We start from the raw sequence: 15,883 nt of genomic DNA, 5'->3' as shown, positions 1-15,883 counted from the left end.
GGGCTGCAAGGTGACTCCATGGGCAATGCATCAACACCACTCCCAATGGTGTTGGGTTACCAACACCACTCCCAAGGTTACCTTAACAGACGGGGCCAGCCAGCCATCTCTTGCTTTCCTCGCTTCTTCTACCTACCGATATACATGTGTATTTCATATGCACGTCTCTTACCGTGGACTTTCTCCGTAAGATCTTTGTTTCATAAGGAACACATTTGTTTCTAATCCACACATGCAGCTCTCATTTCATTTAAATGAGGGCCCCATATGTCCATCCAGAGGCAAAAAATAAATCTAACAAATGGCCCTTGAGAGGAAATAAAAGCTCCTATTTCTTTGCAAAATAGTAATGTAACTATTTAGTCTTCTCCTAGTATTTGATTGGCCTGTGGAACTCACTGCTGCAGGGTATGCATGTCAGACAACTTGGTGATGTGTAAAGAGGTATTTCTAAATGTACTTTCCAGAGACCATTTGGCATCACATAAAATGGAACTGATTGGTTTTCCTAGTCAAGTCAAGGGGAGTTGGGCCTGCTTAGACCTGTGCTGAATTTGGCTCCTAGCCCCACACATTCCTCTTGCTTCAAAAAAAAAGGAGCCTTTTCTCCTATCCATTGGTCTGAGCTCTGACCTGAGGACAACCTTATTGCTAATATTAACGGCAGAACCATACCTTGCTGTGACAGAAAAATATTATAAATATTTGGTATTGGTTGTAAAATACAGCTGCCTGAAAGCACTTTCTTTTTCCTTTTTTGTCGCTGTAAATAACCACCTCATCACACAGCTGTGTCATGTCGTCCTCCTTGGAGATCTTTGTATGCTCCATACAGGCATCTGTCCCCTTAATTCACAGACCTTTAATAGACATCATTCTTTTAAAGAAAATCTTCACCCTTATGTGTAGATAACTGTTTTCCCTTCCAAAAAAACTGACCGTAAAGGAGAAGATGAGCTAGGAGGTATAGGATCGCTGTATGTCGCTAATCTATGTGGAATGGGGGAGTTCTCTTGCCTGCATTTTGCATGCATTGGTCCATCTGTCTCCATCCAAAACACATACACCTTGACTATCAGAAACAACTTCCACAAAGCTGGCCCTGCAGAATTCCAGGAGAGATTTAATTTGGTACAATATTTAGCACTTATGTAGCATTTCACATAGTACAAACATTAAGAGCCTGCCTGTTCCACCCTTACTCATGTTGTACCACATTCTGAATGGGACTGCTTGCAGAGTAAAATACTACTCAATGGGAGGATGGTCAAATCAGGCCCCAATTTATTATTATTATTCTCTGTTTACAGATGGGAACACAGAAAGGTGGAATGACTTGCCCAAGTTGGTGGCAGGGCCAGGGTTATCGCTTGGGAGATGATGGGTCCCAGATATTATCATTATTTAATATTTCTATTGTAGTGATGGCCAGATCCACAGGCAGGATTGAACCCCCATTGTACTGTAGAAATGCACATGAAGTTGCAGAGGAGGTGATGGTGGAGTACATTGGAGGAAGGGTCAGGCTGAGATGCAGGATTGAATGGAAGGAGGCAGGTCAGGAGTGAAGAGATTGATCTCCATGGCAATAAAGCCATAAGAATGGCCATTCTGGGTCAGACCAAGGGTCCATCTAGCCCAGTATCCTATCTCCTGACAGTGGCCAAAGCCAGGTGCTTCAGAGGGAATGAACAGAACAGGTAATCATCAAGTGATCCATCCCCTGTTGCCCATTCCCAACTTCTGGCAAACAGAGACTAGGGACATCATCCTTGCCCATCCTGGCTAATAGCCACTGATGGACCTATCCTCCATGAATTTATCTAGTTCTTTTTTGAACCCTGTTATAGTCTTGGCCTTCACAACATCCTCTGGCAAAGAGTGCATTGTGTAAAGAAATAAATATCCATGTAAATTAAAACAGTAGGAATACAGAAGCCAAATGATAGGAACCTTTGAGAACTGGTAGCAGGACAGTGACCATGCCTCCATTAGCCATCCTTCACTGTCCAGCCAACCCCAAGGATTGTGAGCACAGCTGCAGGGAGGAAGAGAAGGAAAATCCAAAGACATGCTCAGTTGTTGCATTTATCACTTTATTCATTCTTTCCAGAGTAGCTTCTCCAACGAATATCCTAGAATATCCTGAAATCCTAGATACATGGAGCCATTCAGAAAGAAACACCAAGGAATTCTGCAACTGTTTTGTTTCAATCAATATGCAAAGGGAACTTTTTTTTTTCCTCCAAGTAAACCAACTTTGAAAGTCTTCCACTAAAACCTTATAAAATCCAACTATAGTAATAAATTAACACTAGATTAATTCAAAGGACAAGTTATCCCCGCTCTGCGTGCCTTCTAATCCATATCTCCAAGAGGTCATTTTAATTATCATGCTGTCACCCACTCTTCATTACTCTGCTTATAGAGCCAGGAAAGCAGCACTGTGCCTTTTAGATGCATTGGTATTCATCATATTAAGGCATTTCACCCTCCTTAAAAATGCACACAGTTTAACCCTGTAACCTTGAAATGCTGACAATATTGAGTTTGTTTTTATCATTTTCCTTCCCGTGGGTCATCTTATTTCTTGTTCTCAACTTGTTTCCTATTCTCCCGTCTCTCCCCTTCCCAGAGATTAAAAAAAATCAGGTTGATGGATTGTATTTGACAACATCTGTGCATTTACAGTTTTGTCGCTTTCTTGGGACTTTCTTCTTTTTCAGATCCAAACAGGGCCATATTCTGCCCTCATTTACCCCCACCATGAGGCTGTGTGTGAGTGTGTGTGTGTGTGGGGGGATGACACAACTGATGCACAGGCTGTAGGTTTGGCTGTATATTCAAACATCGCCGTATAGCTGTGGGTGAGACCTGTACCCGAGCCGCAGAACTCGAAGCCGTATCTTCTGCCCCGACCCTGCCTGCTCTGGGCTTCCTTGTCAGTGCAAAGCAAGTGGAAAGCTGCCCTAATGGGCCAGCCAAGCATTCTCCTAAGAGAGGGGAATCCTCTTGCCACGGAGAGCCATGTACACTCACCAGACAGGGGCATGTTGGGGACAGGATGAGGATATTCAGAGGGAGGCGGAGTGCCCGATGCTTTGCCAGATGCCCAGCTGCTGCATGTCCATGTGACACAACTGCAGCCAGTGTAACGAACTAAAGCTGCTTTCAGTTTTGCATAGGGCCTTTTCAGCGCCGTGGCCGGCCCAGGATCGGGGATCAGCCGCTGAGAATCTGGCCCTAAGATCCAGATCTAAACTTCCCCAGGGTTCGGGAATGGAGAGCTTGAGCCCATCACTAACCCCATAGAACCTGCAGAAGGTGATCCCACAAGGGAACAGTGATCAGGTTTCAACTCGCTTTCCCTGGAAAGCAGAGGGACACTTCAGGTCGGTCACATGAGGCCTGGGGAGGAGGCTGCGCGCTGGAGATGGCTTTTAGCACAAGTTTCAATGCGTGTAGATACTATGGGCCAGACTAGCTTGTGGAGGTGGGGGAAGAAGAGTCAGGGGGTCCCCCCTATGCTTTGCTCCTCAGCCCCGTCATGAAGTAACCAAGAGGGGGAGGCCAATCAATGCTGCCAACAGTTTGCATTGCACTGGGGGCAGGTCTGGGCGTATTCCTGCCCATTACCCAGAAACTGCTTGGGGAACACAGGCTATGCCTCTTATACAGGTCTAGCCTGGGCTGCTGGGGAGTGTAATGCCTGGAACCGGCTTCTGCAGGCACAATAATGACACCCAAGGGTCCTACCTGGGCACCACACATCCTCCCCCATCACAGCTCAGCTCAGGCTCTGTGAGCGAGAACCATCACACACATTGGTGTGCATGCGTCTCTCGCAATTAACAGTGCTACAGGAGTCTCTCATGACAAGAGCTGATGGAAGAGCAAAACTATGTGCCAGGAAATGAAGGATGGCACAAAGCTGGGTACACGGGAGCATGCCTGCTTACCCCCAGGGGCTATTGCTATACACGATAGCACACGGTATCTCAATAGCACATGAGACTTGCATAAACCCTTCTGAATTTTACACTAAAGGGGTAGACATTGCACTGGGTGATGGGGGGCTTTGAATTGTTTGCTTAGTGAATCAACGACTCCTTTAAAGACAGAGAGGGGGAGAGGTTTGGGGTCCCCCCCCCCCGCGCTTTGTAACTAATGGCTCTTCAGCTGACATTAATGATTTTTGTGAATCAATCTGTTCACATTTTTCAGAGCTGCGCCAAAAGACCTGGAACTGATTTACCATTGGTAAAAAGAAAATCAAGAGTAACATTTCTAGCTGATTTCGCCTCCCCCCCACCCCACCCCGACTATTTGTTATTTTACTTATCTGGGGGGACAAGAAAGACCAATTTCAACCCCCCAAGGGGCTGATCCAACTCCACTTCTGCAATGCCTGCTTCCCAATGTCCTTATGACGAGTGAGAGAGCTCCGTAGGGTTCGTCTGGCTTCTCTTCTGTAGCTTGCGGCCTGGGTGGCTATTCCCTGGGCCCCGCTGGGTGGCACATTTAAAGGGGGGCATTTTTTCTTTCCTGAAGAAGGAAAAGAGAGGGAAGAAAACCATTGTGAAGTAACACAGTCTTGCGGCACTGCATAAACCACACATTTGAGATGTTCTTAGGAAAACCTTTGTGCAGAATCTCAGAGCAATGAGTGTGTTTCCAAGTGAGACTTCAACTGGAAGTCTAATTTATTACAGGCCAGTGCAGGATTATTCCCTCCACGAGTCTCCAGTGTTTTCTCCAATCGAACTTTATATATTCCTGGTGATGGGGGTTCTACCTCTTCCGTTTGGAGAAGGTTTCTACCTTTTCCCTCATTCCACTGTCTAGTAATCTCACAGCCATTTTTCCTGGTGTTCAACTAAAAATTCTCTTTGCTTTATTCCACACAATTTCTCCTAGTTATCCCCCCTTGCACCACTGTGAGTATTTCTCCAATGTGTATGTAACCCACCGGCGAACGTGCGTTACAGGTCCTGCCTCTATGCCAGTCCACAGAGGATATCCAAAGCAGCTGGTTCCAAAGCCTCATTCTTCAGCTCAAGTCATAGCTGCTCATGCTTTTAGCTCTGGAGGTCCCCATTTCAGTCCCCGAGATGGTGGCCATTGCACGTATGCCCTTTCCTCCACTACTGGCAGACACACATGTCCTCCGAGGGCCTGTCTACACAGCGCCACAGTCCAGACTAGGGGTATGTGAATTGCAGGGTACTCTAGCCGTCCTGTGTAGACACTGCTGGTGCGAACAGAAAGGTGCCAAGTTCTCGTGACGTAGTCACGTTCAGCCAGGACTATGTTGACATGAAGCTTTTCGTTCATGCCAGCAGGGTCTACACAGGGCAGTTTGAGCGCAGCACGTTAGAGCACTTTACAATTCACACCGCCGTCATCTGGACTGCGGCACCGTGTAGACGAGCCCTGAGTCAAACTATTATATTGAATACTGTTCAAATGTTCTCCGAAGTCAGCCCCTCCAGCCTCAGTGACATTTGATGCTCTTCTCCGAATTCCTTCCAACCTCTCTAACCTTGAGCTTGCTAATGCAAAGTTCATCCGTGGGTGTAAAACAGCCAGAATTTCCTTGGGCTTCTTTGCCAATATTGCGATAGGAATTGAGAGTGCCTCAGCTCTTAGGATCCATCGTGGCGACAGGATTCAGCCCATCTCTTTGCACCATCTGCTCATTACTGGGCAAACCCTGCTGCTAGTGAAGTCCAAGGGAGTTGCACCACCAACTTCAATGGGAGCAGAGACAGACCAGCTCAGAACCTCTGCGACTTCCCACCCTACATATCCAGGCCCTACTTAGATTATTAAGACTCAAAGCCTTGGAAATGTCTCATTTTCTTTTCATTGCTTTTTGCTACTTGTTTACTTTTCTGCCCTTCACCCTCAGCTTCTTCAATGAAACAGACCCAGATAGTGTCACTTTTGTTTCTAGTCTGTTTCACTTCCTGCTTCTCACGCCCAAGCAGAGTGCTGTCGTGGCTGTGCCCAGCACCGCAGGGAAGTGTTCGCTACTCTTATTTTTAAATAAGCCTCTCTCCGTTTCATTCTTTAAAACTCCTGAGACATTTAACTCCTGTTAGGTTGTAATGCCCCTCTCTTTTTTAAACAAAATCTAGCACAGGGCCCAGGAGCGGCTCTATGTTTTTTGCTGTCCCAAACGTGGCAGGCTGGCGGCTTTCGGCGGCACGCCTGCGGGTGGTCCGCTGGTCACGTGGATTCGGCAACATGCCTGCAGGAGGTCCGCCGGTCCCGCACCATCGGCGTCCCCGCCGCCGAAGCCGCGGGACCGGCAGATCTCCTGCAGGCATGCCGCCGAAAGCCGCCTGCCTGCCGCCCTCACAGCAACCGGCAGGCCGCCCCCCGCGGCTTGCCGCCCCAGGCACGTGCTTGCTGCGCTGGTGCCTGGAGCCGCCCCTGGCTGGGTCTAACTAAATCAATATCCTCCACCCCGGATTCTGATGCCACTCATGCAGCTCCTGGCAGTTGAGGGCCTGCAGTGCAGAATTGGGCCTGAAAGGCCGCAAAGCATTACGTGATTTAGGCTGAGCTCTGCCTCTCCAGATGCTGCGTCTGGGAAGAAGCTGCAGAGACCCTAGGCATCTTCCTGTTGAAAAGCAGCAACGTCTCTCGGGCGCTGGAGGAGCGCAGTGCAAAGAGGCATTTGTACTTGTCCCTCCCTGCCCACACACGCCCTCTCTGGGGCGATTAGTGCTGACAGCAGTAGACTAGCCAGCACCCCATCCGCTGAGCTCTGCAATCTTGCGAGTGAATTATGGCTGCCCTCTGTGCAAGGTGCATTCAGCAGGGGGAGAAAGGCCTCCCTGTACGCCACCTGCACTGGGGCGGCCATAACTTACCCCTCTGCCTGGTTCACAAATAACATCCTTCTATTTCACCTCTTTCTTATCTTGGCATGGCACGTAATTATCTCGCTCTAGCCAACCTGCCCATTGGGCAGCTATAAAACCAGAGACGACTTTTGATTTTCTTCTCCATTATAAACTGAGGGATCAGTTTCCAGCCTGACTAGAGAAAACAAAACATGCCATCAACCTGCCTCACAATGACTGATAGGCTTAGATCAACCCTCCGTGCTGCCCTCACTGACTCAGTTGCCTTATTCTACACAGTCTGTATCTCTTGACTCTCTCCCCGATGAAGGAGTCCATTTAGCTGTCATGCCGCCAGTGCAGTTTGTTCATCCGCTGCTGCTCTGAGAAGATACAAATAGAGCTGGCCCCAGACTCCTGGTCTAATATTTAAATGATCAGCAACATCCTGCCTATCCTCTGAGCATCACCTTGAGGAGTATTATTACTTACATGGACCACCACAGCGCCTAGAGGCCCAACCAAGATCACGCTCCCGTTGTGCAAGGTGCTGTACAAACAAGTAATGAGAGACAGTACCTGCCCCAAGGAGATTTACAACTGAAATAAACAAAGGGGGGAAAAGTGAAGGGATTTGTCCAAGGCCACACAGCAGCTCTGGAGCAGAGCTGGGAAGAGCAGCTTGGTCTCCTGATTCCTAATCCTAGGCACTGAACCAAGTTGCCGCTACTCCTTGATGTCACATTGATAATTTGGAGGGATCTACTTTCACCCGGGAGCTGTAACTGCAGTTGGATATTGGTTAGCTCCTTTGTTTTTATTAGTAGAAAGATTTGTCAAAATAGATGTGAAAATAATGGACGTTTACACGATACTTCCTTTTGCTAAATCGCCATCCTAAGGCACAATGATGTTTTGAAAAGGGGACTGTTTACATTTAAATAAAACAATTGGTTTGGCGTGGAAATGGGGGACTCATGAACCTAATGTGCCTGGAGATTGAATGAAGAACGGGCTTTTGATGTTTTATTTGATTAACTATGAATATTTCTGGGCTCAGTGATGGAAACCGAAACCCAACAGCAGCTGCAGTAAATGCTTAAGAACAAACATGAAACTGATCAGAAACAAAGGGCCTGATTCTTCACAGCATCACTCCCTCTTTACTCCGGTACAAATCCTTTGATTTCTATGCAGTTACTCTGGCGTCAAACTAAACTAGCATAGTCCAGACCCATCCCCAGAAAGTGAAACTGACCAGTCTCATTACTCCTGATCCACTGAGTGAAGTGAGGAAGTACAACAATATGATCAGGGGCAAGAAGATAAAGCAGATCTTTAAAACTCACTCATTTTTAATAATCTAGGGTGTTATTTGTAACACAGATAAGGGAAACAGTGCTTCACCTTTCAGCCGCAGCAATAGATCTTACGGTGTGATTTTTAGATGTAATCTAAGTACCTGGTGAACTATAGCATCTGCTGGTTCATGAATACCACGAGCACTGTTCACTTCAGGTCCATATGACAAGGTGATTTTGGAAATACAATAAACTGACAGCAGCCAGTGATCTAACTATGGCTTTTAGTAGGTGCTCATGGAGCACATGATCATTAATGTTACAGTAATGGCAAACTGTTCTGCAAACTTAACTCTCCCGGGCACTTGGCATGCCAGCTACAAGGCCATATTTAGATCAAAACTTGCAGTCAACTTACTATGTACCCAAAACATACCTCTCCAGCAATCTAAACACAGTCACCTTTATGGCTGAAATTTGCCACACTTGATTGCGCCCTAAAAAAACCATTTCTGAGGTAAGGAAATGTGGAAAACAATTTTTTTCCTAGGGTATAAAAAATTGAACCACTCTAATGTCAACAGGAAAAATAGTTCAAGTCTGCAATTTGGCATTGGCAGAGTCCACACTGATGACTAGTGTCCTAGGGCCTTCTTTTCTCTCCCTAGTTTGCAAAATGGGGCTACTACTTCAACGTATATCAGCTATTTAAGCCAGACAACAGAGAGCCAAGATCACATATGCCCTAAGCCCAATGTATTACCCGTTGTTAACAAATACAGAAACTGTCTGAATCATTCTAACTCTTTAGGAATTTGTAATTCTTAGGCTATGCAAATGGTCCAGTAAACTCAAGAACGTGGTGTATATAAAAGAATAGACTTTAGAAAAAGACAGTACATAATGGAGGGCAGGTTATTGCCTTGGGATTCACAGTGCAAGCAAGACACTGTCTTTGGTCTTGGGCACTTTTATACACACAGATTATAGAGTCATAGAATTCTAGGTCAGAAGACACCAACAGATCATCTCGTCCCATCTGTATATCACGGGCCTATTATGGGCCACAGGCAAAGAACAGAAGGGACTGAGGTGCACCAATGCACAAGTTTAGGGCGACCATATTTCCCTATGCTGAATACGGGACACCTGGTAAAATTATCTGCATTCAAGCGAGTACAACAGCAGTCAATCAGAACTCTGCAGTACAAAGGTTCAAATTAACATCAAATTGACTGAGCCCATTAAAAAGAAATACTGTATAGTTGGATTCTTTTTATTTACTTCTTATCTTTAAGGCTTTAGGGTTCACACGGGGAGAGGTGACCCACACATACTCCTATACAGCTCTCTCACACGGGTGAGGGGGTGTGACCAACGGACCTTCCCCTCCCTGCCCTGCGCTCTCTGCCCTCCATGCCTGGCTGGGCCCCTGGGACGGATCCACCTCTCCTGGTACCTGGCACAGTGTCTTCCTGAGGCAACATGTGCGGGGGCATGCAGGGTCACATGCCCCCCTCCTCAGATTTCCACCAGGGTTCACACCAGAATGTGGCCAGCAGCAGCCTTTCGGCACTGTGAGGGAGGGAAGGGACGGGAGCTGCTTCGGGGGGAAGGGATGACCTGGCCTGTGTCTTAGCAGAGTTCCTCTCTTCTCTCCCCTCCCCCTCTGCTCCCCTGTGGCTGGAAGCAGCTTGTCCCTTCCTGCCCACACAGCGTGGAAAGGCAGCTAACAGCTCCCTTCCTGATCCCTGCAGGTGACTGGCTAAAGCCCTGAAGCATGAGATTTTAGGAACATAAGACATAAACTGGATGGGACCCCCTACCCATCACAAGCAACCCCATCATACAATCCCACTCCTAAATTTCTCCATCTCTCTCTCAACCCTAATTAAGTTATTTGCCCCCACAGCTCCAATTTGGAGGATGTTCCAGAACCTCATCCCTCAGATGGTTAGGAACCTTCTTCTGATATCCAGCCTGAATTTGCTCATGGCCAGTTTACACCCACTTTTTCTAGTGCCAACACTGTCCTTCAGCTTAAATTGTTCTTCACCCTCCCTGGTGTTTACCACCCTTATGTATTTATAGAGAGCAATCAGCTCCCCTCTCAGCTTTCATTTCGCTGGGCTAAACAAGCCAAGCTCTTCAATTTCCTCTGATAAGATAGGGCCTCCATTCCCCCTCCTTAGTAGCTCTTCTCTGCACCTGTGCCAGCTTGAATTAATCTTTCTTGAACATGGGTGACCAGAATGGTATACCATATTCCAAATGAGATCTTACCAGTGCCTTGTACAATGGCATTAACACTGCCCTGTCGCTACAGGAAATGCCTTACCAGGTACATCCTAGGATCTCAGGGGTTTTTTGAAGCGGCATCACATTAGTGGCTCATAGTCACCCTGTGATCGACCCACACACCCAGATCTCTCTCTTCATCTCTTGCTTTCAACTGATGAACTCCCAGCTTATAACAGAAGTTCTTCTGATTCGACTCTAAGTGTATCACCTTGCACTTTGTACTATTGAATTTCACCCCACTTCCATTACTCCAATCTTCAAGGTCATCCAGATCTTCCTATACAATATTCCAATCTTCCTTTGTATCGATGATGATTACCACACGCCTACTTTTTTATCCTAGGTTTGTCCACAGACTAAACACTCAGCTGATAAGGGGTAGATTTTAACTAGTGACTCTGCAGCCTGCAAATGAAAGGGGAACGAATTTAATTGGATCTTATGTTGAAAGGGCAAGAAATAGAGGGTTATACATGTCCACATGCCAGGGATCAAAATAGGCTCATTGGAATTGAAAATGGTTACAAAACAATGGACTCTTCCCGCACTGCTGTAGCTGATGATCTAATTTTTACAATGTTTCCTAGGTATACAAGACGCGCATTTTCCAAACAAACGATTAACAACTGATTAATTCAAATGTTTCAGTCTCTGAGCGGCACAAGTAACTGGCACCACGTTTGACATTTCTGGGAACGCCTGACAGGTTTGAAAGATAAAAACAGAAATCAAATGGCACAGCAGATAATACAAGCGGAGGCGCTGGCAGTTAGGTAATGTACATGTTCCAAACCTAGGCCAATTATAAACAATGAAAACAAATTTACCACGTTATAGGAATGGTCCGAAATCCTTAGACATTAGCTGACAAGGTATTGATTTTTTGGTGGATACAACTGCCTATTTTAAGGACAAAAAGCACAAATTCAACCCCCCCTCCCCTGTGTGCACGCATGTGCGTGTACCATTTGCACCAGCTCATGCCATCATGGATGAGGGGGCCGTGTGTCACAGTGCTGCCAGGAGGACTTGACCTACTCACTGGGACAGAACAATGGAAACGCAATCTGCTGCACTTGGGGAAGGCTCCCGGTTACTGCTGTGAGAAGCACCATCTTTCACCTTATACCGTCTGAAAAAGTGATTATTTGGGTCACTGGCTGTTACAAACCCCCGGAGGGTAGTGAGAAATCATTTCAGGTTGATCCAAAATGATTATTTAAAAAAAAAAAAATCTTGCCAAGCAAAAAGTCGAAACCAATGTTTCGGATCCATTGAACCATTTTGTTTGGATTTAAAGCTTTTTCTTTTAACACCGTTTATATAAAATTGAGGGAAATTTCAAAACAAGACGTCAGCTTGAATCCTAACATTTTGTTCTGAAAAGGGTGAAACCAAAGGTAACGATTTTAATCTCATTTATTTTAACTGAAACGCTTTGGTGAAATCGACATGATTTTGCAAAATATGTCGGTCTACCCAAATCTGCATTTTTCACCCCCAAAAGTTTCATTTGCAAACTTTTGCCCAGCTCTACTTGCAAGTGCTTCTCTCTCGGTCGCAGGCACAACCACTGCTACGTGGGTGGTGTCCCTCTGTCTCCCCCCATCCCACAGTGGCAAAATATCATATGTCAGGGCGTATATATTATAGAATGAAAGTCTGGATTAGACTGTCATGTTGACTATATTCCCATATCCACAGCTACAACCCAGACTTTGGGTCACCTGCATAGGAGCATAGGAACTCCTTCTGGGACTGAGGAGTTGGGGGAGGGGAATGGGAGGAAGGCAGGGAAGGGATGGAGCTTTGACTCCAGGATCCCACTTGCTAGGGAGTAGCTGAGCCTGCAGGGAGGAAGGGATAGTAACTTTACCAATGGATGGTCCAGGGCAACAGTAAATTTACTCCCCTCTTTGTTTCCTGGAGATAGTATGTTCCCCTGGCCTGCTCCTGGAGTACAGTGGTTTATACACCATCATTTGCTCATGGGAGTGCCTCAAGGCATGATCTAACCTTATGTGTTTTCTGCGGTTTGGGGAGTGTGCTTAGTGTGTGCTTGAACTCCAGGGCTTCGTTGTTCCAGCCGGGATTGTGATTTCTCAGCCCTTGACAGGGTAATTGTTGTAACATGGTATTTTTGCGAACCCCTCCGCTGGAGGCTAGCCAAGCAATGCAAATCTCCCAGAACGCCGTAAATGGATCCTTTTCATTGAACCCACGCAAATGTGTCACAGTTTAAAACCTGAAAGGTTTTCTTTAACGACAGCTACAAGTATCGGGATCTGCATAATACGTGCAGATGCATGTAGGAGTAAACTGACAGATTATAATTATCAATAGCAAAGGGGGAAAAACAAAAATTAATTCAAGGCAAAACATATAATTTGCCTTTAAATTGTAAGAGCGCTTCCATTTCTAATGCAATTTGCCGCCCTGGAAATCAGATTAAAGTTGTTTGAATTCTCAGCAATTTTTTAAAAATACATTGACCTACTTGGGAAAGTAATGCCGATTTTTAGAAACTGATGTAGCCTGGTGCTGTCTGAACACAAAAGAGTAGGCAGCAGGTAAATGATACTGTCACAAGGCATAATTTCTGTGTTAGCTTGTGACGTATCCCAAGGCATCACCCATGGATGGCTACAACCTGACAAAAACTATTTCCCCATGTTTATTTTCCCCCCTTAGAGTTCCTCACACCTTCTTGTCAGCTGCTGGAAATGGGCCATTTTGATTACCACTACAAAAAGTTTTTTTTCTCTCCTGCTGGTAATAGCTCACCTTAACTGATCACTCTCGTTATAGTGTGTATGGTAACACCCATTGTTTCATGTTCTCTGTGTATATCTCTTCCTACCGTATTTTCCACTGCATGCGTCTGATGAAGTGGGTTTTAGCCCGTGAAAGCTTATGCTCAAATAAATTTGTTAGGCTCTAAGGTGCCACAAGTACTCCTGTTCTTTTTGCGGATACAGACAGGCACGGCTGCTACTCTGAAACCTATAGAATATTTGTAATTCATGCTGGTGACACCTGTTGGTAGGAAGTGGGAACTGCACCTACCACAGCATTCCCATGTCGTCGTAATAAAATTCACAAGAAGAAGTTTGCTATTCTCCTCTTCTGGGAAGGATCCTGATTTGTTAATGGGAAATGTTGAGAACAGGTTTGTTTTCTCCTTATATTATTTATGTGATTTCTCCCTGCCCCCTTTTCTTATGGGCAGGGTGTAGTGGAGAGAGAAGGAAAATATATCATTTATTTAGCAGTGTCTGTGCAGGAAGCACTGCCAATAGCACTTACAAACTGGATGCTTTTCAGTGTCTCAAGAACTAACTAAGTCTACTTGCTACCTCTTGTGTAGAGAAGTGTGAGCTGTTGACATTACAAGCAGCCCTAGGAGGTTAAGAGCCCTGAGCCCTCTGTGGGCAAGAGAAGCAGCCTGACTTGCAGATGCCTCGAGGAGGAAGGCTCCAAGGAAGTCTCTCATTAAAGTCCCAAGTCAGTTTTATTTCTTATTAACAAGGCACCAAAGGAAGGAGTGGAGGCACTCAAACCATGCACACACAGCTCTGAGCGGCTGTGGCCGTTTGTCAGTGCTGCTGGAATGTAAATCTGGAATCGGAGTCACTTTTCCACCAGCAGATGTGGAAGACTGTACGTTTGACTTGACTATTTCTGGCCTATGGAGATGGTTAATTGAATCGAATTTACTGAAAGGTCCAGAAAGTCAGTTTTTTCAATTAGTATAAGCATTTGGTGGGCAAACCATTGCCTTTTCTTGTGTCATGTCACTGCACCAATAGGGCAGCAAGGCTAACAATGCACCAATCTCATCTCTTTCAGTAACCAAGGACTCATGGCTAAAACAAATAGGGACAGATTCTGATCTCACCCCAGTGTAAATCCGAAGCAACTCCATTGGAGGCAGTGGGATTTTTCAGATTTATCCCAGTATAATTTATATTGAAGTTTGACCCATCGGGTGCGCCCATATGAGTTTTCCTTCTACGGTGTAAAGGGACTCTCCAGTACAGTTTATTACTAGCATTAGGAACCAGCTGCATGATTTACCATACTCTGCACTGTTCCTCTAGGTTCTGTCTGGTAGCACCAAATCTGGTGGGTGAATATAGAATCATAGAATATCAGGGTTGGAAGGGACTTCAAGAGATCATCTAGTCCAACCCCCTGCTCAAAGCAGGGCCAATTCCCAACTAAATCATCCCAGCCAGGGCTTTGTCAAGCCTGACCTTAAAAACTTCTAAGGAAGGAGATTCCACTACCTCCCTACATTTATATTGGCTGCCCTAAGACTATAGAAGGAACTGGTCCCGGACGTTCCCTATCTGAGACAATCCCTGCTGGTCTTTAGAAATACACTGAAGATCATTTTAGTCTGTACATGTTCTCGTGCCTGAGAAGTGATTAGGCAGATGTGATGGTATGTGAGGTGTAGTATCTGTATCCTATTGTATTTGCAAAGCATTGGATGGAACCTCAGCACCTTAGCAGGAGCACCTAACAGTTACAATTATTATTCTCTATTGGAACTAGATTGTAGCTTTGCTACATGCCTATGTATGGGATGGCATGGAGCAGTGATGTCCCAGGAACAGCCCAGGGAAGAAATTGTGCCTTGGAGGCATAATGCCCTCCCTGCTTCCCCATTGGCCCAGGGAAGGGATAAATTTGCTGCTATCCTACATCCCCAGTAAATGACCCCCTTCACTACGCCAACTCCACTGCACTCACTGGAGAGTTGGAGGAATAGAGTCAGGGCTCCACCTGTTCTTCAGCCCTCCCTGCCCACCTGCTCCATGTGGGAGCTGTCGGTGTGAAGTGCTCTCGCTATTCATACTCCACTCCTGCACATGCAGAACCAAGGCCTGAGCAGCCAAGGCTCTTACTTCTCCTTATAGGCATGTAGGCCAAGGGACAATTGAGCCCTTAGGCACAGATTCCCAAAGGTATTTAGGAGCCTAACGTTCACTGATTTCAGTGGAAGTTAGGAGCCTAAATATCTTGGAGGAGCTGGGCCTTAGTGTTCCTCCTAAAAACAATCACAAAATGTTTTACTAAGAGGCTTCCCAGAGTTGGATGCAGCAGCAAATAAGCAGAGTGAAGAACAACATAGGAAGATGAAGAGGAGGAAAGAAAACAGCGGTTTAGTGTTTTCTACGAAACAAGCTGGTGGGCTCAGTCCCGATTCCCATAGCATGTCTGAAAACTGGCCACAGTATTATTGATGCGGTTCTTGAAGTGTACAGGGTAGGAAGTTAGAAAGACCACTACAGAGGGAATTCCACTAGCCAAGACTGGAAGCATCAAGGTATAAACAAGAACGTCAGCATAGGCTGGATCAAAGTAAGGGACACCGTCTGGGACAATGTGATAAACAAAGGAAGAAATAGAAGGAAAATA

The 15,883-nt window shown here is 45.9% G+C and overlaps 1 protein-coding gene across 1 annotated transcript in view; it reads right to left on the bottom strand.

The window, feature by feature from the left end:
• Positions 1-2,078: 2,078 nt before the first annotated feature.
• AGBL4 (AGBL carboxypeptidase 4) overlaps positions 2,079-15,883 on the bottom strand; it is a 1,388,984-nt gene continuing 1,375,179 nt past the window's right edge. Inside the window, exon 13 of the mRNA XM_054036605.1 lies at positions 2,079-4,545. Within this exon, the coding sequence (XP_053892580.1) occupies positions 4,425-4,545 (121 nt within the window). The 3' untranslated portion in view covers positions 2,079-4,424. The remainder of the gene's footprint in view (positions 4,546-15,883) is intronic.

Source organism: Malaclemys terrapin, chromosome 8 (assembly GCF_027887155.1).
Source record: "Malaclemys terrapin pileata isolate rMalTer1 chromosome 8, rMalTer1.hap1, whole genome shotgun sequence".
Lineage (NCBI taxonomy): Eukaryota > Metazoa > Chordata > Testudines > Emydidae > Malaclemys > Malaclemys terrapin.
Note: the sequence above shows the minus strand (reverse complement) of the source record. Positions and strands in the feature narration are given on the sequence as shown.